At 37.5% G+C, this 25,887-nt stretch overlaps 3 protein-coding genes and 1 pseudogene across 4 annotated transcripts; 2 read left to right on the plus strand and 2 right to left on the minus strand.

The window, feature by feature from the left end:
• Positions 1 to 4,980: 4,980 nt before the first annotated feature.
• On the minus strand, positions 4,981 to 11,377 carry LOC131786817 (uncharacterized). 2 transcript variants are annotated; one of them, XM_066167681.1, is made up of 9 exons: positions 10,653 to 11,377; positions 10,340 to 10,489; positions 9,511 to 9,685; positions 8,652 to 8,809; positions 8,346 to 8,519; positions 7,759 to 8,128; positions 7,338 to 7,593; positions 6,420 to 6,613; positions 4,981 to 6,139 (listed from the first exon to the last, which is right to left on the minus strand). In XM_066167681.1, the coding sequence occupies exons 1-9, from the start codon at positions 11,238 to 11,240 to the stop codon at positions 5,718 to 5,720; spliced, it is 2,487 nt and encodes an 828-aa protein (XP_066023778.1). In that variant the 5' UTR covers positions 11,241 to 11,377; the 3' UTR covers positions 4,981 to 5,717. The 2 variants fall into 2 exon arrangements, with proteins under 2 accessions (XP_066023778.1, XP_066023771.1); XM_066167674.1 differs by having other exon boundaries at positions 7,338 to 7,596.
• A 275-nt stretch (positions 11,378 to 11,652) lies between these two features.
• LOC131798302 (sterile alpha motif domain-containing protein 3-like) lies at positions 11,653 to 19,184 on the plus strand. Its single transcript, XM_066167685.1, has 8 exons — positions 11,653 to 11,790; positions 12,377 to 12,599; positions 14,326 to 14,544; positions 14,748 to 14,838; positions 15,634 to 15,993; positions 16,314 to 16,521; positions 17,127 to 17,221; positions 17,957 to 19,184. Exons 1-8 carry the CDS (start codon positions 11,706 to 11,708, stop codon positions 18,278 to 18,280), a joined length of 1,605 nt encoding a protein of 534 aa, XP_066023782.1. The 5' UTR covers positions 11,653 to 11,705; the 3' UTR covers positions 18,281 to 19,184.
• Positions 19,185 to 20,196: 1,012 nt separating this feature from the next.
• Positions 20,197 to 22,431, plus strand: LOC131773449 (uncharacterized). Its single transcript, XM_059089420.2, has one exon. It carries the CDS (start codon positions 20,350 to 20,352, stop codon positions 21,415 to 21,417), a length of 1,068 nt encoding a protein of 355 aa, XP_058945403.2. The 5' UTR covers positions 20,197 to 20,349; the 3' UTR covers positions 21,418 to 22,431.
• Positions 22,432 to 22,862: 431 nt separating this feature from the next.
• On the minus strand, positions 22,863 to 24,279 carry LOC131773450 (uncharacterized; annotated as a pseudogene).
• Between the last annotated feature and the right edge of the window lie 1,608 nt (positions 24,280 to 25,887).

The raw sequence follows: 25,887 nt of genomic DNA on the forward strand, positions 1-25,887 counted from the left end.
ACAAAAAGAGACAGGTGGGGCTGAACAGCCCACCGGTCCTGATAAATGTATTGGGACCTCCTTTTAGAAAACCTCTCTTTATTTATAAGTAGACACAAACTTTGTTTTCGTCTGATAACATCCTCCTTTAACTTTTGTATCTGTTTTGGCCGGCTCTCGCGAACATCCGAGTCGCAGTCGGAGTGTGAATCAGGTAAAAATCAAACAAATGGAATCGGTGATTGTGGCTTTGAGTGTTCCTGAACAAGAATTTGGCGAACAGTGACAAAAACATTTACTGAATCTGATATTGTGGAGCTCTTTGAAAACTAAAGATATCCCCTGTAAATTATCATTAACTATTTTTTAAGTAAATACGAAAATATTTAACATTATAATTCTGGAGAAATGATTAGCACCTACCTCTTTTTGATCAAAAAGAAAAGGGTATTTACCCTTGATCTCAAGTAGTGGAACTGGTTGTTTAGTCAGGTATAATACGTGAGGTCCATCTTTCGAGTCAACAAGGGATACCTCTTTTCTCTGCTTCTGATTGCATCCAGCTGACGTTTCTCATGGGATGTATTATCCTCTCCCTCAATGTGTTGGAGCCCTCAATATCCCCTTTCGCAGTCCTTTGGCTGGTTCCGCTTTTTTGAGGCTCCCATCTGAATTATTGCGTTTGCGAGACATCACCACTGGATCAGGGACATCACCTCGGCATTCTTGCTCTTCTCAGTTAATATTCTATTTCAACTTTCCTGTTTTTGAAGGAGAATGATTACACCAATGGATTTATTTTTATTCCCTTTTTAAAATATTGAATTAATTAATTTTAACCCTAACCCTAAGCTTATGGTCTAACTCCAAATCAACTTTTCTCTCAAACTTTTATTTCTTGTCTCTTTCTCGAACGAATCGGTTTAAAGTCAAAAGCTTGTGACCGAGACCGAGAGACCGAGCAATGGCTGGGGTGCACGGTTATTCTCCGGAAAGCCAACTCAGACTTATCACCAGTCCCCCTGATCCCTACACTGTGCCATGGGATGAGTTAAAGAATACTTCAAGGACTGTTTTACCCCCAAATACGGATCCCAAATGAAGTTTTAGAGTTCAGACAGAGAGAGATCCAGCCTAACACAGTTGTTATTAATGAGCTAAACAAAATGTGTCAAATTGATCCACTACATGCCAAGTTTAAGGGGGCCAAAGTAAACATATGAAAGTCACGCTTAACAAAAGACTCTATCGGATATTGCGTAACACCCGCTGTGACCCGACTGACTAAAGAATCTGCGAATTTTAGAGGATTTCGCTCTCTCTCTTTCGTTTAAAGAACGTTATCGTTCTGTTACCTCCAGATTATAAAAGTAAAATCTTTAGGCTTTACGTAGAGGTGAAAATTATACCGGTAAACAATAATCTTGTACTGGCAAATAAATATTTCGTGTTGCTGACTTGCGATATTTTACGAAGCTTTGACTTCATTTTTCGAGATTGGGGAAAGACTCTGGGCCGAGTTTTGTACAACGCATGCTCTTATCTGCGCGTTACCGCCAAATTCGAAAAGAATAATAAATTCCGCGTATTTTGACGTATAATTTATTAGGATACGGTTAAGTTTCGGCCTGGCAAATGGGACTTAGGGAAGGTACGTTTTTTCTTGGGGGGGGGGGGGGAGGGAGGGCTGGGGAATTTTGGTATTTTTTCCAAAAGAAAGTGTTGGCCCTCCCTCATGTTTTGATTAAAAAACTCCTGACCCCCCCACTTTTAGGTGACTGACAAAAGTGTGACCCTCCCCTCACTACCACATGGTATGCTCCATGCCACAGAAACCTCAGAACATTTTTCGACATTTTGCTTGTATTTTGCTTTGGAGCTACTACAAAAGGCTAAAAAACGAGTTGAAAGAATTTTCCCCCGCCGAGGAAATGCTCTCAAAAGAAAGTCGAGAAAGCAGAAGCAGTATCGCCGTAAAGCCGATAAACGCAAATGCCAACGCTACGCAGAAAATGAAAAGTCAATTAAAACAAGAATTTTTAAACGTTGATGAAGAAACTCTGAATGACGAAGACTATGTCATAGATCATGGAGATTTGGAGATGAGGGTTGTGAAGGCTCATATTGGCAGAAAGATTTTGATTTCAATTGTGCAGGAAAAACAGACAAACATTCCGCTAGCCTCCGACTCAAATCCAGAGTCTGACAGTGACAGTGACAGCGACAGGGTAGAGGGCATTGTTGGATCTTCTAGTAACTCTTCAAAGCTTAATGACTCAGGAGATCAGGCAGCGGATAGACAACAGCTGGAACAAGAAACCATACCCGAGTCAAGTACGTCACGATACGGACGGAAAAGGACACGAGTACTCCGAGAAAATTATGTGCCATGGAATAATATACATGTAGACACCCAGTAACCTTGTAAAACTAGTACCTACACCGAATTAAAAGAAACAAGTTGAAAAGAAAAAAACTTAGTCTGTTAAAGAAAAATGGAAAATAACATCACAAAAATCCCCATTAAAAATTCTGGAAAAGGTGTGACCCTCCCCTTGAATAGCTGAAAAAGAGGGTATAGCCCTCCCCCTTTGGTGCTCACTTTCACTGATGACCCTACCCTCTGAGGCCCCAGCCCTCCCCCCCTAAGAAAAAACGTACCTTCCCTTAAAGTCAACGCTTTGGTTCTGTTTCTGCTACTGACCTTTGTAAACAGCTTGAGTGCGATAGATAAGGAATTCGAGCGAGCAGAACCCGGAGATGTCCCTTCATTTACGTACGAAATAAACAAGAAAGTATCCATTCAAGCTTCGTTAATTTATTCAAAGATTCATTGTGTTAAAGAGCCTTTCCGTCTTGTTTTGTAGCTACCTCATCTATACAGTCTGTAAGGAACTAGAACTAGAAGGGAAAATCGACGACTTAAGTACCGAGTCCGCTTGAAGAGTCTGCGCTAAGAGGTGTAATCATCAACAGTCGTATTATTAATGTCTTCAAGATAATTTCGCTTTTTCTCTCGGCATTGAAGAGAGCTGGTCAAAAAGGCGGTCGCCATGTTAAGAAGCCTGAAGAAAAATGGCAGAAAGAAACGTACTCATTCAAGGTATTTTATAATGAAATTGAAGCATGTCAGCTACACTAGGAGAACAGGGCTTTGCGTGGACAAAAGAGAAAGCTGGAAGCATCCCTTGCAGATGAACAGACGAAAAGGCTAAAGGTAGAAGAGAAACTCAAACAGGTACTTAAGAAGACAGAGAAGAAGGAAAAAAACTACAAAAAGGAATTTAAGATTCTAGCGCGTAAAATTGCAAAACTGCAGAGAGATGGAAAGAGAGGGCCCGACAAAAAGAAAAAATTCACCGATTATACGAAACCGTATCAGTCACGTCTTCGACAACAGATGAAGGAAAACTGTCAGGCAACACTATCCTTCCTTGGATTGTATGATTTTATTGCCACAAAAGTAGAAGTTTTCAATGGCGAAACTCAACAGTACGAGACATTTTCCTTGATTGATCAAAACGAGCTTCCACTAAAAGGACAATGACTCAACGGAGCTGACAGATGAAAATTTGGATGACGGTAATATGTGGATCTATATTAAAGATAGATTCAACATTTCAAATGAGGCTTGGCGTGAGTTGGCCACGAAAACAAAACAGATGCCAAACAATTATAGAATACCTTATTACATGAAATTTTCGCGACATGTTAATTTCGCGATTTGGAGAGTCGCATATTTCGCGACTCCTTATTTTCGCGATTTTGCGAAAATTTTGCATTTTGACTCACTTTAATTTCGCGTTTTTGAGTGAGACACAATTTATTTCTTTGTCAATGTTATTTTACATGTCCTTAAAAATTTGATCAAACAACTTAATCAACAATGTCCAAATAAACAGAAACGCAGCTGATTATGTAAACAGTAACAAGAAAGATGTTCTCACAGCGTCTAGAAGGCACGGTATGTACCTGCCCATGCTTGAATGCAAGTCACGTTATTACTGGTCAATTGACCTTAATATCCATTACATTAAATATTCCTTTCTGCTAACTCCGAGGAAAAAAATGTTGCCGTTTAGTTGCACGACTGATGCCGTTTAATCGTTTGCGTAAATGTCTTGATACGGATCAACAGGGGGTAGCACTTCTTTTCCATTTAAAACATCCTTTATTCCGGCTTTTTCCCATCCTTTCAAAACATAAACCTTTCCTTCAGTGCTGGTGAAAAAGTTATACAACTCTACCAACCAAGTGGCATGGATTGGTTTAAGGACCGATAGTTTGAGATCAACATCGACATCTTCAAAATTGATTCCACTATCCACTTGTTTCTGGACTTCTGCGGAATACCACGTCGCGAACTTGTTCTTGCAAAACTTCTTGGCCTGTCCATTGACCGTTAGATCCAAGGGTTGAAAAAAATGTGTCATGTTAGCTGGGACAGAAATGACTTCTATATTCAGCGAGGAGAGCTTCGAGCAAACCTTCTGCGTTTTCTGACCTCTGAAGACATCCCAGATAAGAAGCGCTTTTTGAGATCGTGGAAGGCCAAGTTCCTTGCGTTTCTTTACCACGTAGGGATTGATTAAAGAATCAATAAGGCCTATTGTTTCTGCCTCGTTTGAATAGTGCTTTGGGTTTTGACACAAAAGCTCTTGGGAAAACTAAAGTTCCGAGGAAGGCTAGCCTTAGTTTTACCCTGGTATATAATTTGCAACGGGAGAAATTCGCCAGACAAAGAAATCACAAATGTTAGAGTGATGTTACGCTTATCTGTCAAACCCTTGATTGGTACAGACTGAGAGTATGTTGCTGCCATGGTCATTCGACCCACTGATACGTAAGAACTCGGTGTTTGATCAGCATTAAGAATAAGTTCTGGTGGAATATTGCGTTGCTTGATGCAATTGTCAATGTCCGACAGGTAAGTGAGCTTGCATTCGTCGTAAACTCCTCTTGGAACTGGTGGCTTGGTTGTTGTGCCTGCACCGCAAAAAAAGCATTTTTTTAAATGAGTTAGATTAATTCAAAATGAGTTAGATTAACTCAAAATTTGAGTTAACTCAGGAATTAACTCAATATATTGAGTTAAGTTACTCAAATATTTCTACTAAAATTTGTCAAGTAATATAACTCACAATATGTGAGTTTATTTACTAGGTATTGAGTAAATTAACTAAAAGTTGAGTCTGTCATAAGGAATACAGGGATGAGGGATGATTTTGAGATGGGCTTTACCAGCAAAGGATGCTTTCTGCTGGGATATTTTTGCTATATTTGCTACACATTATGTAACAGTATAAAGTAACACGTGCACTATGACAAGACATAGTACACAAGCAATTGACACAAATTCGAACAATATTAAACAACCTTTACAAATCGATCCATCCCTAAAATGGCCAAAGTACATGAATAAAACACCCATAAATCATTGAAATACCCAATAACTCTTTGATAATTCAGAGAATCTAACTCAAATGTTGAGTTAAATTACTCAATCGCATTATGATATCCAAGTTGGTTTCTGAGTAATTCTACTCAGAAAAAATGGAGCATGAATAGCACCACAACATAGTTGAAACAAAAGTAATTATTTTTTTTAATAATTTTTCTTTATATTTTTGCAGCCATTTTAAGAAACTTTACTTTCTATTCTGCAATATACTATTTATCATGATTTTTTCTGTATTATTTACATGCATCAATATAGCAAAATGTAACCAAAAATATCATTACTGCATAAGATCCAATCTGTATTTCAATGTCACGAAGACTTGGTTGGCATAGCAACCAAATCCCTTAACGAGACCAAGGGGGTAATAATCTAGAAGCTCAGATTGCTTAATATATCTTATTTCGTTCAGTTGCTGAACTTTAAAAGCATTTAAATGACAGACAAATTCAGTAACATTTATTTTAAGGTACTGAAACCAAACTATGTGTCTCTCAACAACCAAAACCTTTTGGATCTTTCCCAAAATTGGAAAGCCATGGTGGTAGTCAATTACAATAACATCGCCCTTTACGTATTTGGTTCCATAAACTTTAACCCAGGATGTGCGTGTCAGTGAACTGTCGCCTTTAGTTTGGGGGTCTGCCTCTTGCAGCTCATCTTCTACTCCTGCTTCTTGAACAGTTGTTACCCTTCCAACAGCTAAAAAGTTATATAAAATATATATATATTAAAGGAAACTCTCATGATTTAGCCAATGACATTGAACATGGGGTTAAATTAATTTAATGCTTAGGTCATTAATTACTGGGGGAGGGCTGGTAAGTTTAGGGGGCTTTGATTTGGGAAGGGCCAAAAAATTTTGGACCAGCATTTAGGGAGAGGGACAAGGCTTTGATTTGGGGAGGACAAGATTTCTTGGGATGAAGGTTTAGAAATTTTACTGGCCCTCCCCCCCAGTAATTAATGATGGCTCCCTTACCAGGTCCAATTTCCAAAGACACTCTCAAATAGTTGCCTTGTGAACTTTGCATTCGATAAGTCTGAAGGGCTTGATGCCTCATAGCCAAGGAATAGGTGATATTTTTGAAATTGTTGATGTTGTCTACCAGCTTTTTAAAGTAGTTATGTTTGGCCTCGAACCTCATGGCCCAGTTTCTTACTAGGGGACCATTTCTGTAAATGGAAGATTACTAGATATTATTAAAAAACTCATTAATAATTCATAAGCCTTTGGGCCAACTGGATACACCATACATATTACATGCATGGACCTTTATACTCGATAATGTCCCCCTTTAAGTCCATCTTTTAGATGAACCTTTATATAAAAAAAATTACCTTCATTAGTATTCTTTATATAAAGAACACTAAGACAGATGACTTTATCTGAGAGGAAGTATATGTCCATGTTTAGATGAAGACTTAGAGCCTCATCAAGGTCTCATCACACCCTAAAATTCCAGATTGCCATGTATAGAATATTGAGCATGTGGGAGTTTCTTTTAGAGCTACTCGCACATGCCTGTGACGTCAAATATCTATTGAAGTATGAAAGTCCATGTATGGTGGCTCCAGTGGAACCAAAATCTTATAATTATGAGGTCTAAAAACACTCGGCTGCACCTCATGCTTCTAAACCTGATAAGACATTATTGCTCATTCATTAAACATCACATAAAACTATAAGTAATACTGCATTATATACCCATGTATAAGCTGCACTGCAAGTTTCAGAAAACTTAAATAATCAGCATGATGAAGTCTGAGTGGGCTAATAATACATATATTGAAAGGGTATGTAAAGTTATGAAAGGTGGATAAAGTGGTAATACCCTTCCCCTAACCCCCAGTAGTACAAAATGTACAATGCTTACAATTTCAATATAAAAAGACATACTTGATAATTTGATTTGGGTAATGCACCATGTAATGCTGTTTTGGGATTGGAAGCCGGTCATTGAGGTTGACATAGTCCTCTAGGTACTCCTCTATGAGAACTCCAAGATATGCAGCCAGCTGTGGTGTTGCTTTAGGAGCAAAAACAATTTCTTCAATTTTCAGTAGTCGCAAAAAGTTTTCCCAGTGCTCATCATTTTGTGGAATCAAGTCTCCTATAAGTATAGGAAACATTCTTGCCAGGCACCACATCCGAGCTGCTGGTGAAAGAAAGAAAAAGAATATGAAATTATCATGTACTTTTAGTATACAACAAAGCCTTTTATATATATTTTTTGTATATTTCTTTTTCTTTTTAAAATATAACATAATATATAATAGTAATATGTAACTCAACCATTGCAAAACATCATTCTCCTAACCTGACTGTGAAATCCTCATTGAATTGTTTGCCAATGACTGCGGCTTTATAGGACTTGGTTTATTGCTAGCATCAGATTGAGGATACCACAATCTTTCTAATCTGTCATTCACAATTTCAAGTGTGAAATAATTTTCCTCTTGAATGTACTTCTGTAACAGAATCTTGACTTCTAGGGGCAGCACTCCCTCAAGTTGGTCATGCATGACATCAAGAACAAGTCCATCAGTAATGTGGAAGTAACGGGACTGGTTGAGAACACTTCTTGTTTTTACCCCATAAGTTGCTTCTAGATTTGCATCATTTTCTACAAGCCGGCAATGTCTGTCATGGATTGCTCTTGTTCTAATTTGAAAATCTGCTTCTGTAAACTAATATCAATGTGACATTCACAATATGAGTTGTATAATAGTATATTCATCTCAAGTCCATGAACTTTGAAGTGTAGACTCATATTAACACTATTGACACAGGGTCTGATCAAAAGTCTAAACTTATTTGTAACAAAATTTAGAATGCCGGTAAATAATCTTTTACACTTGACACATTGAATAATGACCAAAAATGCATGCACACTACTACTACTACCTTTGTGTTAGTGTCTTCTCTAGTTGCCATACAAATTCTACAAATCCTTAGACCAGAAAAGCTCTCCTGAAAACCACCAAGAGAATGTGCCCCAAGATTGTCACTTGAATAAGGTCCAATGGAACCACTGAATGTTCTTTCTTGTTCATCTATCCAAAATGTTACACCTCTATCCTAGGAAGAAAACAAATACATATTTTTTAATTAAATTATAAATTAATATTAATGACAATGTGCACTTAATTATTTTTATATGGTTGAACTTACATTTAGGTGACAGTTAAGTGTATGCTACAATATACTTACTGCCTCTAGTTGATGCAGGTCTTGCATGAATGGCTGCAGTATCCTATTCATTCCATACTTTTTTATGAGCGGTACTCGGCACAAAGCAATTAGCTGAATTGAGTTGATAACAGAACGGTATTCTGGACTAAGATTTCCCAGATTGAAGTAAAAGGCTCCTGATGTTCATAAAAAAATCAATTTCAATGGCAATAGTCATAACATGTTGTGCCAAACCAAATGCATACCTCAAACAATGTTTTCCTTTGATATTTTTCAATTCTGCTTTAATTCTGCTGACTGTTTTTACCACCTATTTATGTTTAAGGTATTTGGCTCAACATACTAGGTATGACGTATGAATCAAGGCTGAACCTTCTTTAGTTTGGGTCAACACAAATGTGCTATTGTGCAGCACAACAGAAGCACGTCGTATGAACCAGACCTTACATTTGCACTTATTTTACACTGCACATTTGAGGGAACTTACTCTCATTGCATGTACGCATTCAATATTTTGATATTGAACAGGATTGAAATTTAGGATGGTGGATGTTGCATGTCAAACCTCATAAACATTCATAAGTGAATAGGATATCCCCAAAAGATCAGTTTTTAGAGATTTCTCAAAATTTCCCTGCCAGATATTGTTTAAACATGACAAACATGCAATTAATATCTTGTGGATAGTTTGGTTGTAGTTTGTTTTTTCATCATCTGCAAACACACCATCAACAAGCACACACACACACACACACACAAAAACAGGAGATTGTCAGTCAATAAATAATAATGTTCATGATAATTATTAATGCTAACAGCAACCTAACAAAACACGTAATAGTTTACATGCCTGTAAATACATGATTGAAAAGCATACCTATTTTATGTTTTTTTGTCTTTGATCCAAGCGGGTTTGTTACTTGAAAATCATCATAGTAACAATGAAGAAGTAGTGCATTACCAGGTTGTCCAAAAAGAGCATGCATTTTGTACTGTTCACTATCACAATAGTCTCTTAGAATTCCATCATTTGAGGAATGACCATTCATAACCTACAAAAGTACCCAAATTATTGAAATGTGCCACAAGTAATTTGTTATTAGAGGGACTGTCATGTAAAATAATGGTATTGATTCAATATTGTCAACTTCAAAATGATATCTAAATTGTCACAAAAACTAAGAGTTTTCCAAATCACCACACCCAAGTTCCTCCATAAAAACATGTAACCCATACACTGAAGTGTTTCAATATAACTATTAGTGCAGTTTTCGTATGACTGTGAAACGTTCACGGCATGAACAATGTCATGGGAAGGAGTCAGCCAATTAAAAATCTAGAAAACATCACGGTCACTGCAAGACACGCACTCCTCGTCCAATCAAATGCAAGAAACATGGCACGAAACACTGCACGGACACTGTCACTACGCGGACACGGCACTGCTTAGCCAATCACATCGCGCAAAAAGAAAATCCAGCCAATTAAAATCCTACGTTACGACACGACACGTTCACGGCACTGAACTTTTCACAGTCATACGAAAGCTGCTCTATACAGGGACTGCACAGCATCCTAACAAGTGTGTGTGTGTGTGGGGGGGGGGAAGGGGGGGCGCTAACATCAGAAAATGCAAACCTAACCCTACCCATCTCTGCAGTTCCTGTTATATTCCCTGTTCTACATACATCAAATAGGATGCTTACCTCACATAAAACATCTGCCTGATTGAGCAAAGATTGTAGGGTTTTCAGTATCGAGATGTAATGAAATGTTTCCTTGACCAGGCAGAGTTTTTGCTTGCCTTGCAGATAGCGATATTCAGCATATTGATTGAGGATGACTTCCTGTGGCTCCTATATATATTAAAACTCATATCAGCATAATAATCAATATATTTATATTATTTTGGTAATGCATGTGTTTATAAGAAGGCTAACACAAGTGATAAAATACATTAATTTGTCCCATATCTTCTAATCACATCTATTAAAGCCTGGACATAAGCTAAGGACTTACCACAAAGTTAAAATTCTCAACAAAGTACTTCATCTGTTGGTATTCATTCTGCAAACGTTGTTTTGCTTGGGAGTAGATACTTGGCTCATCAAGTACTCCAGATAGGCCCTCAACATCAGCAATTTCTATTCCACTGCTTTGAAGGCATGCCACCACTTTGTTTTTCATTTCCACTAAGCTACTGTCCACTAGGTCTCCTGTATTGTCAAGAATAGCATTGATTGTCTGTTGGCTTAGTTGATTTTCTTCTTTGGTTTTTAAAATAAACAGTGCCAAGAATCTTGTCACATCGTCGACGTAGTTTGTGTCTTCATTTGAATCGTTGTCTTCTCCACCTTCTTCATCAGAGTTTTCATCTTCTACGTCTTCATCGCCTTGCTCACTTACGTTCGCAAAATTTAACAGTGCATTCTTCTTCTCTTCTCTCTGGATATGGGATTTGAACGAATTGAATTTTCGAAATGACTGGCCGCATTGTCTGCATGTGATGCTAAAGTTTGGTTCATGACTGTGAATAAATTTGATATGATGTAATAACTTTTTGAAGCTTCTACCAAGAAAACTAGTACAGTATGGACAACTATGCATTTGGATATACGGAAAACCTTCGATAAACAACGACGCGCTGATGAAGGAGAACACAGAAAGACCCTAATTCAATGGCTCTTAAACGAATGTCTGGGTGCTGACCAGTAGAAACGCAGGCTCTGGGAACGAGATTGGAATGGTAGTAGGACAAAGTTTGAGACAAATCAACTCTTTTCTTATAAAAATATTTATAATATATTTCATTACAACGTAGATATTATTTTAGCCGTCTTTATTTAGGATATATTGTATGAATGAATATTTTCCAATTTGAGTTTCCTGTTGTTTTGGCGCTAAAATTTAACCTCGATGTGATGAACATGACCATGTGATAGTGGCTACCAATCAAAAAAAAGGGCGCGAATGTACGAGATAAAACTCTTGTTCTCCATGAATGCTTTCTCTCACGTAGTCCAACTCTTTGCATTGCAATAGTCAAGTGAGCTCTTTAGCGTTTTCAAAAAGATGGCAAGTTTCCCGAAGTCTGTGGACGAGGTTAAGCAGTGGATGATACAAAATGGGTTTTCGTCCCACGCTTCTACCTTTGAAGGTAAGCTATAACTAGAGAATTTGTACAATATTAGGTTAACCTGAATTTCAAGTTTATTCGTACAAAGCTCATTTGTTGTCCTTCAGTACATGCTTAGATCTGAATTTTAGGTAGAGATATAATACAACGATAAATCATGTATTATTTTAGTTTATTTTTGTGAGGATTTCTTTATTTTCCAAGGTTATTTTCCTTGAACTTCGCGCTATCTGTACCATGTACGACCATGTACACACTCTGGTAGGATCTAGAGAGCATTACCCGTTGTATTGCAAATCGGTGCCATTTTGAATAAAAAAAAACTAATTCATAAGGAATCCAGATGAACAGTAAAACCAAAAATCAAACTCGGGTTTTGGTGATTAAATATTACGAGGAGATTTGGTTGATCTCTTTCCAATGGAAAGATTCTTGGTTTTGTTCCAATGCAAAGATTCTTGGTTTTGGCGGGAACTTCGGTACCATTCATGCTATGCCGTGCTAAGCACACATAGATAGGTCTTGCCTAATACCTAAGTACAAAACTATCAAGCTTTACCCCACATTCTTTCATATTGATTCCAATTGCTCTCTTTTCTTTCATAAGAGAACGAAATCGATGGCGAAGCAATGCAATGCTTAACGGAGAATGCGTTAGTGCAACTGATACCTGTGGTCGGCCCTAGAATGAAGTTTATCAAGCAACTTGAATCTTTGAAAAAAACCTCCAGGCCCGAGAGTATTGATGTAGTTGAAGAGGGTACCCCAATTGCCAATGAAGAAATGGAAGTACAAGACAGAATTCCAGCTGATACAGAAGTAAAAGCAAGGTTTGAATCTTAAGTTATGGTATAATATTGTGCTACATTATAATACTGGATCATTATTTCTATGACTTGCTTCAACAACCTTGATAACTTTGTTTTTATAACTATTTTTGCAAAACAATAGTTTAAAAAAATAAAAGGTGCGGTCGGTTTATAGCCTTAGATCTTACAATCAGTGCTGAGCCTCTGCTTTTGTGTAAGGTAGTTTAACTGCCTTTTACCATTACTTTACTCAATTGAGTATACATTCGCTTGTAAGTAGAGACTGTTTTGTACGATACATAAGGACAGTATAAATTTGTTTTGTGCCAACATGGTTGCTGTGTAAGGTGTTTTGTAAGCACCTTTTACCAGTATCTCTTTTGAGTGCTATATTTAATAGCGCTCATCAAAGAGGACAGAAATGAATTTATACTTATTAAAATTTCAGAAAAAGGAAAAGAACTCATTCCTTGACGGCTAAGAGAAGACAAAGGCTTGCTCGCAACAAAAGGAAAAGGGAAGAAAGACAAAAGTCAAAAACGGGACTTGAATTGCTGATGAGTGATCTAAAACAGAAAAATCAGAATCTGCATGAAGCAATAGGAGTAGAAAAGAAAATGAAAGAAAAGTACTTCGAGATGTGGAGAGCTTCAGAAAGGAAAAAGAGAAACTAAAAACAACTAAATGTGTATTCCAGGGATGTGCAAGGAATAATATGAAAAATAATACTTCTAGGGAGCTTTTGCAAATCCAACCAACAATGCTAGAAGATCTTGGACCAGATGATAACCTAAGTAGTGGCAGATTTGGAACTGTGTGCTTAAAAAAATTTAGATCCACACCAGTTGCAGTCAAGTATTTAGAGTCATCTAGTGTTAAGGAAGTTCAAAGGGAAGCTTCATTTTTGGACAAATGTTGTCACATAAATCTCCCCATTATATTTGGGGTAAACACAATGCAGAAGCCTTATTTCATAGTCGCAGAATTTTATGGTAATGGATCGTTTAAGGCCTTGACACTAAGAGAACTTTTACATAAGGATGAAGAACATATTAAATCTTATGTAAATGGTCCAGAGTATTGGCTTCATTTAAGTTTCCAGATTACTGATAGTATTTGCTATTTACATACTATGGGAGTGCTCCACAATGATATAAAACTGACAACATTGTTGTTTCTGTATCACCTGTAAATGTTATCACACCTATCTTAATAGATTTTAGTAAGGCCACACTGATAAGTGAAGGGAAGATTAAAGTTCTTACTGCTGCGGAGAAGGATCGCTACCGCAAAGAGCACATGCAAATTGCCCCTGAACTCATTGAGGGAACTCATCCCCAATCTGTTAAGAGTGACATATATTCTCTGGGAATTGTTTTTGCCAGTATATATAAATTTACTAAATACAAACCCATAAAAGAATTAGCAAAAAAAAGTTTAATGCCCTTTCAAACCAGATGTACATCATCAGAGATTTTAGCAATTCTAATGGATCTTATGAAAGTCTGATTTACTTTTTTAGATGACTTCAATCTGATTTGTTTGAATTTGTTTCCATCTTACTTGGAGTAATGTTTTATGCCATTATACATATCAGCCATTGATAAGGTGTTCAGGTGTCATTGAAATGATATAATTGTTTTGCTTCAAGATGTCATGTTTGTTAAATAAAAAGTCTATTTTGATCCATTCCTTTCTGTCTTTAGGGACATCCATTATCTACAGCTATATTTTACTATTCATACAGAAAGAGGCTGGAATTTGATAACAAAGTTAGCAGTCCCTGCCCTGATGACAATATAGTGCTAAATGCAAAAATGCTTTGGCCAAGAGTGTTAACACTTCCAACCAGTTTCCGACTGGATGTTACTAGAACACTGGCAAGCAAGGAGAAGCAGAACATCAATAAGAAGTTTAGAAGAGAGTTCATAGGCTCAATATACGATCATTTTGCCCGCTACACTTTGTAAGTATACTTGTTTGATATATGTTTACCACTTTTTGATTGATGAAAAGCCATCAGGAATACATTTTATTGTGGAGTAGGGAAATGCTAAAATTGGCTTATTGTATTTTCATCAATGAGATCTTATGTTGAAGAAGAAGGTACTGGTATTAGGTTACTAATTATTGTACATTTCATTTTATTTTTTGGTTTGTGAATTGTAGGTATCCCACCAAACATCAACTCACATCTATTTGTGAACTAATAGTCCAGAAATATCCCTTCCTGAAAGATACCTCAATTGGTACTGGATATGTAAGTACCGAATAAGTACTCTAAGGTTTTGAAACAAATGATATGTTGATATCTGATGCTGTTATATGAAAACATGAAAAAGTTTGCTACATATCCCTCAAAAAAGTTTTCATATCGAGGCCTTAAAGGTTGATCATGTTCACTAGTAAAAAATGCAAACCATATGTGACCTTGCATTTTAGCTTATTACATGTTTTTTCATGACCTATCCAGAGTTTTCCAAATTGCTGACTGATTCAATGATCTAATAAAAAGGTAATTTGAACATTGACTCCCACAGTCAGAGAAAAGTCAGAGAATTTGGCATTTTTTTCAAGGTCGGGGAATTTTGATTTTGGTCAGGGAAATTTGCAATTCATCAAAATAGGGAATTTTTCTTTCATCTTTGCAACATCTTCTTGGTGATTATGTTTCCAAATGAAATTTCCCAAATATTCCTGGTGTCCTTCATAACAATGACTAACTAGAAGTGTGCCATTGGGTGATGGAAAAATTGGTTTTGGTTTTGGTCTTGGTCAGGGAATTTAACTTTTTCATAAGAGTGGGAACCCTGTTGAATTATGGCATGAAAATAATACTACAGCTACTAGAATGCTGGCACATAGTTTTTTTATTTTGATTTATTACTCCTTGAGTAGCTTTTGCGAATACTAGGAGATCAAAAAAGGAGATACAAAAGAGATTCAAAATCTGAAAAAGAAAAAATATATGTGCAGAGGATTCTAGTACTGAAATGTCATATAAATGCAAATCATCTATTACATCAGAGATAATTGATTTCAATACTATTTCCAGGATTCCTGGTACGCTAGTCTATACGAAAAGTTCCGTAATGAGAGAAAGTCTATTAAAGATGACCCGGAAGTAATCCTCAGGAAAAGAAAGCCCAAAGAGAGTTCCAAAGAGTGTGTGAAAGCTAAGCTTCGCAGAGGAGCCATAAACTGGGAGCCACCCTTTCCAGAGGGTGAGGATGAGGTGTCTCTACAACGACATAAAGATTTTATGAAGAGTGAATTTGAAAAAAGGTCTCCAGATTGGGCAAAGATAAGCAAACGAATGGCACTGACTTTCCCCAGCAGACGGAGACTAATGAATGACAATATGAGCATCAAGGAAATAAAAGAACACTACCCTACTCTATTTAAGTTTGAACAGGTATGTTAAGCTATATATTGTTGTCCTTGTGAACTATGAGTATGAGCAATCTAATTGTGTTTTCTCTGTGTCTTTCAACAAGAAAGTTGTGTAGAAGAAGGATGAGTTTAATAAAACTACCCCCACATTAGGGTGATTGGCAGTCTGGTTGTTCTGTCAGGTCAGCACAATTTGCTGCCTTGAGTAACTGGGCAATTCTGGGTGTGTTGGGTGATATGCAGACATCCTATGCTTGCAAGATGTGAATGTCCTCTCTTACTTCATATGTTAACAGAAATATAGGAATTATTATTGATGCTATTCAAACCTTTGTTCCTTAGATACTGGCTGAATTTGAAAGAATTTTGGGTCTAAATTCAAGTGTGGTGGATTCATTCAGGTCTAATTTTCAGCAAGTCACTGACCCGATTGTAAAACTAGGAAAGACAAAAAATAAGAGTAAATCAAAAGAAGAAATCCAAACGTTCCTGCACCTCCTGGAGGATGATGATAATGACATGAACGAAGATGAATCAGAACCAACAATTGGTAAGAAATATAAAAGAAAACAATATCTTATCATGCGAGCTCGTGCTTTTCCCGTGTATAGACCTAATCAGAATCAAATGCAAATTGCCCATTTCAGACAATGTGATGTTTACAATATCGTCTCTGGAGAATAGTTTCTTTGTTTTTCATCACATGGTCTGAAATGGGCAATTTGTATAGTCAAGTAGGTCTATTACAACCCATTTTCAAGTGCAGCAACAGCACATGCTCGAAAGGTCTGTCCTTTCAAACGTTTTAATATTTTTTTCAAATTTTTGGGTATCTGATGTCTTCATATCATATTATAAACAATTTACTACACTGCTAGTTTGTGTGTTACCCTGGACAATCTTACTCCTGAGCTGTATTTTTTCTTGCACCGGAAGGCTTAAAAAATACCGTCGCTTTACTAAAATTTATTCAGTGTTAACACAGAGCAGTGCAGTAAACCTCTATATTACTTTGGATCACAAATATTAAAGGGCATCATACAATTAAGTAAAAAACAGTGCAAAGATTAAAACTAAGCCAGTTTTGATGAACCTGGTCCAGTGTAAATACCCTAATTGTAGTGAAATCAATCTAAATCTTTCAATTATTTCTAGAGGAACAAGCTGAAGTGGCCATGGCAGTACTGCCATACCTTCTTCTGCCAAAGTCTGGCCTTATTTCAACAGATGACTTTGTCCATTTCGTATTTGTAAGTATCATCAAATTATATTTATTTCTGAAAGAATAGTTAAAATTAATGGTTCTAGCATCTCTATTTGATTGACAAGATTACATTATTTTAGGATTTGGGTGCCACTCAATTCCAACAATTTCATTATTGAACATATCGGTACATACAGCTTGTTAAGGTGACTGGCTACTTTTGGAAATAATGTTAAACTTTTTTTGAAACTACAATTTTCCGAAGTAAAATTTAATGCTTTATTTCAAATCTGAAAAGAAAAAATTGGTGTCCAGAACTCTTTTTGAGATAATCAGCATTTAATGGTAGCCCTACGTACGAGTTTTTGGCAAAAAAAATTGCACCACACAAAGTGACAAGAAAAAAAAGTCATAGTAGATAACATAACAGATTTTACAGCTAAATTATTATTCATATGATAGCTAGCAGTCTAATATAATTCGAACATTAATTATGACCTATCATATTGTCAGTCAAAAAGGAGGTGCCAGAAATCACATTGGTTATAGTGGTTCCCGAAATTCTGCGAACTCATTAGTTGCACATTTGGAAATAATTTGGTTTTTCATTGCAGCTAGTCAAAAATATAAAAGGCACCGGACTGATTATCATTGATTGACAGAAGCAATAGATTCAAGAAATTCTCGTCAATAAATTTGACAAGCTGTATTTTTTTTAAAAAAACAAATATTGTTTTCAAACACAATAATTATTGACTCTGGAGTTTTACTTTTTTTGTAGGAAGATGAAGATATTGATGAGATCGTGAAGATTTCCAACAAGCCTTTTCCAAGAATTGTATTTAAAGGGCAGCTAAGTTCCCCCGACGCTATCTATATAATAGCAGATCAGCAAGTGCTATGCAGCTCAACAAACACCACTCTGTTGGAGGCCACAGTCTGTTTGATGGCATGTTACTATGTGTTCCTTTATGACTATCCAAGTGGCCTCAATAACTTCTATTTGTACTTGCAAAAGTGCATATTGCAACTTCAGGATGGGAAGAAGCTACCATCCACAGTAATTAATTTTGTAAATGACATTGATGCTATGTCAAAGATCTGAAAATGTGATTTTATAATTACTTCAATTGAATGATAACTTAATTATACTTCATGTGTGGTTGATATTCAACCAATTGCATATACCTGTACACAATATATTGATTTATTTCGTAAATTATTGGGCAAATGAAATCTAGGGAGTGAATTACAATAAATGGTCCAAAGCTATTTGAAAAAGTACTGTTCCCTTGTAGGGCATATTGTTCAGATGGATTAGGGGTATTAATGAAATGGTATACCTGCATCAAAGGAATTGCACTTATTTAAAGATGGCTCTAGACTATGTATGGTAATTTACTCTGTAGATTTCAATTGCTTGATAGTGATTTGTAAAATATATTAAAATATTGCTTACAGTGTATTTTGCCCTTGTTTGAATGCCTGCATCATGTGATCAATGTTTAGATTATCATTCAATCTTTTTTTTCAAAACCTATTACAGCTTATCCAAAATTAAAGATTATTTATGATTATTTGAGTGCTCACACTAAATTCGTGTGATTCAGTATTCCCTTAAATACATTTCATTGCATGCACTCTTTAAATTAAGGATTTCTTAAAAATTGTTACTATTTATTGCTAAATAATGTTAGACCATTTTACATTCATGGAAGAGTGGACAATTTTTATAATTTTACATTTTACATGCATATCTTCAGAATTTTAGCAAACAAAAAATTATTCGTTTTGCAAATTTAATATAGCTTCATGATTTCTAGTGACACATGCTTTTATTTATTTAGCTTGATATACCTCTTCTAATAACATTGATGATAACCAATCTGAACAGTTTTATGCCATGGAGGTAACTCATTGTGAGAGTAAGCTAACTCATTTTCTGTAGTAACTTAACTCATTTTTTTGAGTGAAGTGAAGTTTAACTCAAAATAAAGAGTCAATCTGGATGCATTTCGTATGAGTTTACTGAACACATTATCAGAGTTGTCTGTACTCATTTTTGAGAAAAACCCACTCATGTTTTGAGTAGAGTTAACTCATTATTTGAGTACTTCTAACTCTTTTTGAGTTGTCCTAACTTACTCCAATGAGTTAGTTTTACTCAATATAGATAGTTAATCCAACTCAATATAAAGAGTTATTCTGGATGCAAGTTGAACTCGTTATATTGAGTTGGAATCACTCAACTTTTTTAGCGGTGTGCTCGAGAAGGAACGGTGGTCGCCCACGTTTCTGCGTTTCAAGGGACGTAACCAGTTGAACGTTTCCTTGTCTTGTTTGCGCAGAAAGTTCCTCTCGAAATGCCTTTTTAAAGGCACGCACTGTGCTTTCTTTTAAGCCTGGAAATTCTTCAATAAAGCGTTCTAGGGTTTTTTGTTTCCATTTTCACTTGCGAACTTCCCAATATTTACGCGATCCTCGCCGCTGTATTGAAAATATTTTCCCCTATTTCTCTTAGGATGTTGATTTGGTTGCGAAATCTCGGCGGGTCTTGAAAGGTTTACAACTGCGGCCGCGGTTTCCCTGTGTTCAACCACTCCTAAATTTGTATCCTCCTGCCTCGGTATATGTGATTCAAGTATTTCTACCTCCACCGAATCTTCAGGCGAAGGTTCTTCTCTACTGAGAGAGAAGCCGAACTGAAACAAAGACATGTAATGGTAGTAGACGAACGCTCATGTGTAATTTCTACAGAAAACACGTGTAGTTGTAGAATACTGTAAATGCACAATGATTTCACGTGGTCGGCAGGGATATGTGCTCGTCAGCTGTCAAAAAACCGGAAATACCTTAGATGTTTAAACCTTGAACCCTGCTAGAGTAATGGCCTCTTCATATGAGCCCGGTTGACCGGGCTAGCCCGGTTACCGAGATCTCGCCTCACTCCTATTTCCTTTGTAAAAATTTCGATGTGTTCATATGAGAAGGCGGGCCAGCCCGGTTACCGAGATCTCGGTTGTAGAAACCGAGATCTCGGTAACCGGGATGAAATATTTTCCCATATGAACACTCCAGCCCGGTTACCGGGATGAAAATTTTTCAACTACGCATGCCTTGTAAGGACGCTGACTAAACGGAACGCAGCTCACGCGACCTACAACGCGTGCAAACATGGCGGATGGCGAAGTGTCTTCCACCTTGACTTCGAAGAGATTCCGTTGGGAAACAGACACGGTAAGGCAGTTGATCGACTGTTTACTTGAATACAAATCAAAAATGGCCTATAGAAACCTTGATTTCGACGCCGATAAACAAATTCAGTACCAAGAACTGCGAGTGGACATGGCGAAGCTTCATGAGGACGATGAATCTATATTTGGTCCTGTGGCTGCTTTCAAGTTACCGGATGATTTCAAAACCCGTTCAAAGGAAGAGCAGGCCAAAGCAAAGCATCGTGTAAAAGAGTCAAAAGATATGATAACGAAAGGACAGAAGAGAGTGATGGAAAAGGTGAAGGAAATCAGACAGAGTTTCTCTAAAGCTGTAGTTTCTGGAAGTAGGAGTGGCAGTGGAAAACTTGTTTACGAATTTTACGACAAACTGATAACATTGTGGGGTGGTTCTGCCGGAACAGAGCCCCTTTCTTATGGTGTAGGAGGAGATGATTTTCTGGAAGACAATGAAGTTGTCCAATGTCACAATCCAGAAGATGACAGCTTAAGTTTGGATTTGGAAACTGCAGGTACTTCAGCTGGTTCAAGTGATCTAGGCCCTGGAGATGATGGGGGTAGTGCAAGTGGCGATGTGGCACCTGGTAACAAACGCAAAGCTAACTGTGTACCAAAGCTAATCGACAACAAAAGAAAGCATTTGGAAAAAAAGCTTTCTGCTGCCCAGAGGGATGGGTTGCTTATTAAAGAAGCTAAGGAAGATGCCCAATTTCGAAAGGACCTTGCTGAGGCAATGCGGGAGTCTACAGCAAGTTTTTCTCATAGTATTGAAAGTGTTAGTAAAGCTATGACTGATCTAGGTGCAGGAGTTTGTCGATCAATCGAGATGCTATCACAAGCATTGCAACAACCTTATGCAGTACGTGCACCTGTAAATCAGAATTTGTTCTATCAAAACCCAATGCAAGTTGCACCTCAGGCTGCTGAGGGTGTTTATGCCCAGCTGTTTAGCCAACATGGTAGCCAGCAAGATCCAGGAAGCAGTGGAAGCTTTTATTATCAACCATAGAGTTATGACATTATGACATTGTCTAATAGATCTATATTGTATATAGATATACAAACACAACTTGATGCTATGGAAATAACTGACAGAGTTTTCTATTCTATGGGCAAATAAGTTGACCTGCCAATTTCCATTTTTCTGCCAACATTTGCATTTTGTTGATATTTAATTCAATTTTAATACTCAGAGAAGGCCCTGCCTTGTTTTGATTTAATCTGTTATCAGTGGGGAATTTTTGATAATTATTTTTAAAAGTATTTTTTATTCATTGTTTTTCAAATGTAAACAGCCTTGTTTGGCATAATTTGGCCCACAGAAAATGTTTCAAACAGCATTCTAGTGTATCCAACAAAATTTCAGACTTCCTCAGTACGTGTTGTTGTTAAAGTTTTCATACTGAGTTTGACAAATTCAGGCCATAATCCACAGTTGGATTGCTCACTATAGTATTCATAGTTGCCTGATTGCACAAATCTGAGGATGTTTCAGAAAAGGATTTCTTATTACATCTCTACTTGGTTATTTTCCCAACTATATTTTTTCTACTGGTACTGAGTGCTGTTTAAGACAAACATTTTAAGTTAAAATTTTTCTTTGTAATTAACTGAAACCAATACACTAGTTCAAAAAATGGAAATTTATAGTTACAATTAAATTTGAAAAGTGCCACCTACAGTACCTACACTGTAATATGAATCGGTTTTGGCCGATCATATAGGGGCTGGTCAATGAACACTACCAACATTCAAGTGGCCTTAGTTTGTGTTCAAGAATATCAAGTTGTTGTTATATGCTAGGATCTTTCATGTCTTGACAATGTTCAGCTAGCAAATTAAGGGGGAGACCTTTAACTACAAAATGGTAGCTATGGATGACTTCTAACCATCATATCTTGGGCTCCCTTAGTATCCTTGCTTTAGTTTTTGGCCATATTTGTTCTGTTAGAGGTTGCCTTCAGTTTTGGTAGTCATGACCATATTTGGCAAGTCACGTGACCAGAACACAAAAACCGTATAAACTCACACAGCTTACATCCTTCTCCAATGGAACAAAAGCCAACAGGTAGAGTGCATTCAAATGCAAAATTTGTAGAATGGATTTGCTAAAATTCGCATTACTGAAAAAGCTATGACGTCATGAAGTTTTTGTGGTGTCATAGCTTCTTCAATAACATACATTTTAACAAATCCATTCTACAAATTTTGCACCTGAATGCACTCTACCCGTTGGCTTTTGTTTCATTGGGGAAAGATGTAAGCTGTGTGAGTTTATACGGTTTTTGTGTTATGGTTACGTGACTTACCAAATATGATCATGACTACCGAAAGTGAAGGCGACCTCCAAGAGAACAAATATGGCCAAAAACTAAATCAAGGATACTAAGGGAGCTCAAGATATGACAGTTAGAAGTCATCCATAGCATGCATTTTGTGTTTAAGGGTCTCCCCCCTTAAGTTAATTAAACTAAGTACAGCAATACATGTAAATAGGGTAAAGTTTAAGTACTACGTTAAAGATTCTTCAGTACTAATTGTGTGAGTGTTGTCCTCACAACACTCCCTTCTCCCACATCACAAGAGTAAATTGGATCAGGAGTGTTTTTAAACTGATCTTCATTTTCCTTCATAAGTTGAATTTGCGAGTCAACCAAGTCCTGATCAACATACATGTTATGCTTCTCACAATAATTATGTAATACAAAACATGCATAAATAATTGTTGGTATTGCCTCAAGTTTGAAGTCCACTTTTGTAGTGAATATGGACCATCTTGCTTTAAGCCGGCCAAAAGCACATTCAATTTGGTTCCTGGCAGAACGCAGCATGTTGTTGAAAACAACTTGTTCATTACTGGTACATGAATCATACTCTTTCATGCAGAAAGGAAGCAATGGATAAGCTGGATCACCAATGAGGTAATTAGGTATTTTGACACCACCTGGAATTGGAGTCTGAAATGTACAGGGCAATTTATTACTTCTTAATTTGGCACTGATGGAAGAATTTGCAAAAACCTTTGCATCGTGGACACTTCCAGGCCACTTACATTCAACATCCATGAAGGAGCCTTCATAGTCACACACAGCCTGCACACTTAATGAAAAAAACTGCTTATAGCAGAAAAAATCTTGTGAGTTCTCTGATGGGCACTGAATTGGAATGTGTGTCCCATCAATGCAACCAAAAGCTTGTGTCATGCCAAATTTGGCTTCAAATTCTGCTACCTTCTCCCTCATGCTTTCTTCATCTTCAGGAAGATGGAGATATTTCGGGCCAAGATAGTTTGAAATAGCTTGACAAACCTCATTTACAACAGCTGATGCAGTGTTGAGTGCTATTCCAAAACTATTGGCTGTCATTCTCAGGGAACCAGTGTCTTTTAAAAATACAATGCAACTGCAACCTTTTTTTCTGCACTCAATGCCCTGTGGTTAGGTGACTTTGGGTTTGGTGAAATGTATGGCCTTAGCTCCGATACCAGGTTCACAAAAGCAGCCCTTGACATCCGAAAGTTCTCTTTCCAACATTCTTCAGGTGCTACTCCCGTCCAGATGTTTTTCCACCACAAGTCAGTTCGACCGGGTTTATGCCAACAGCTTCGTTTTTTTCTGTACAAATCTCTCTGCTTCAGCTGCTTTACATTTCGGAAGAAATAACTTTTCTTCCGCAACAAGCCGATCCGGATTGCATCAATCTGCCTGGTTTGATGTATTTTCCATAGCAAAAGGACCCCGTGAAGTTGTAGCACTAGAGCTACGAGCGTTGATAACGCTACGATGGGAGCGAACGATATAACTGTTGAACGTGGCGCCATCTTTGTTTACTTTCTTGAATTTCGCGCTCAAACTCGTTCCCAGGGCCTCAGTCCACGTTTCGCGCCCTTTTCGACTCTTTTTCATCCCGGTAACCGGGCTGAAATTTCCCATATGAACAGACGACAAAATTCGTCCCGGTAACCGGGCCAGCCCGGTTACCGGGCTCATATGAAGAGGCCCCGAAGGACCTAAAGATCAAACAAGCCGATTTCCCGCCTCAAAGCAGGTCATATCTTGGCCTTAAAATAACAATTTTTTGTTTTTCTTCTGTCGTCAACGTCAATCAAATCTGAAATACGGGCAAAAATTGGAGTTTTGCAATTCTGCAAAGACAACACGTGTGCACTGCTAGCTACAGCTATCGGGTTAAAATTTTAGTCACCGGTTTTCTCTTCAAACGTTTTATTATGGCGAATTTCAACCCATACCAGTTTACGAATTTACGTTATTCACCTGGTTATTCGCAGTATGGGGATGGATTGTTCGCACCCTTTGGCTCGCAGATTTTTCCCCAAGACTCGCAGCCATCGACTTCGACCTCGAGCTCGCAGCCGTCTTTTGACCGGGCTTTTGAACATCGCCAGCCAATCCAGCCATCACCAGTCCCTTCAGCTGCCTCAGGTGAAGCAAAGAAGTCCAATCAAAGGGAGAGATGGAGTTTCGCCGACGAAAAAGTTCTATTGCAGCTTTGGGCTGACAATATTGAAAAAGTGGAAAGCAAAGATAGCCGCAAAGCCTGGGAGGAAATTTGCAAGGCGCTGAACGAAAGACAAGGCCTAAAGAAAAACGTCGACCAGTGCCAGCGCAAAGTTAAGCATTTGAAGAACCAGTACAAAGAAAAGAAGGACTGGAATCGTCGGCAAAGTGGGGGAAATTTGCGCTAAAGTCCTCATTACGACATAATTGATTCTGTCCTTGGCTGCCGTGATATCATCACGTGTAACAACGTGGAGCAAGCTGGCACGCAGGCTGCAGAAAACAGTGGAAGCTCGGCAAATAGTCCAGAAACAAGTGCTGCTGAAGCGTCGAGCAGTTCCAGTTCGGCTGGTCGCACCACCCCTACAACCGCTGGTAGTTCAGTGGCAAGAAGACGCGAAAGAAAAAAAGTAAAGGGTCAAAAGCGGCCTGCTCGCGTGCACGACAGCGACAGCGAAGATGATACAATTGGCGAGGCCATCAAAAAGCTTGCCACTAAAGGGGAACAAATGGCTAGTTTTATGGAGCGGATGCAAGATTCGCAAGGACAGCAAATTCAGCTCATGTCCCAACTTGTTGGCTGTTTTAATAAGTATATGGAAAATAATAAAAAGGAATGAACTGAATGAACTGTCTGAATAATGAATTGAACACACAAACTATTATTTTGTTACTGTTAAAATGCGATTTAATGCAGCGATTTCTTGTCATTACACATTGATACGTTATATGATCATTATTATTTTAAAGTACAGTGAGTTTTATTTTCAAATATCAGATGATTCCATGAAACGATTCAAAATAAACTGATTATAGCGACATGTTTGAATGATTGGGCACATTTTAGCATAATGGAATATCAAAGTTTCGTGTTATTAAGCATCAGAAATCACGAGACAAGTGGCGATCGAGTTTGAAAAAATAGACAGAAGTACAATCATACTTAACTTTTTAATTTTGTA

The sequence above is a fragment of the Pocillopora verrucosa genome, chromosome 1, assembly GCF_036669915.1.
Source record: "Pocillopora verrucosa isolate sample1 chromosome 1, ASM3666991v2, whole genome shotgun sequence".
Classification (NCBI taxonomy): domain Eukaryota; kingdom Metazoa; phylum Cnidaria; class Anthozoa; order Scleractinia; family Pocilloporidae; genus Pocillopora; species Pocillopora verrucosa.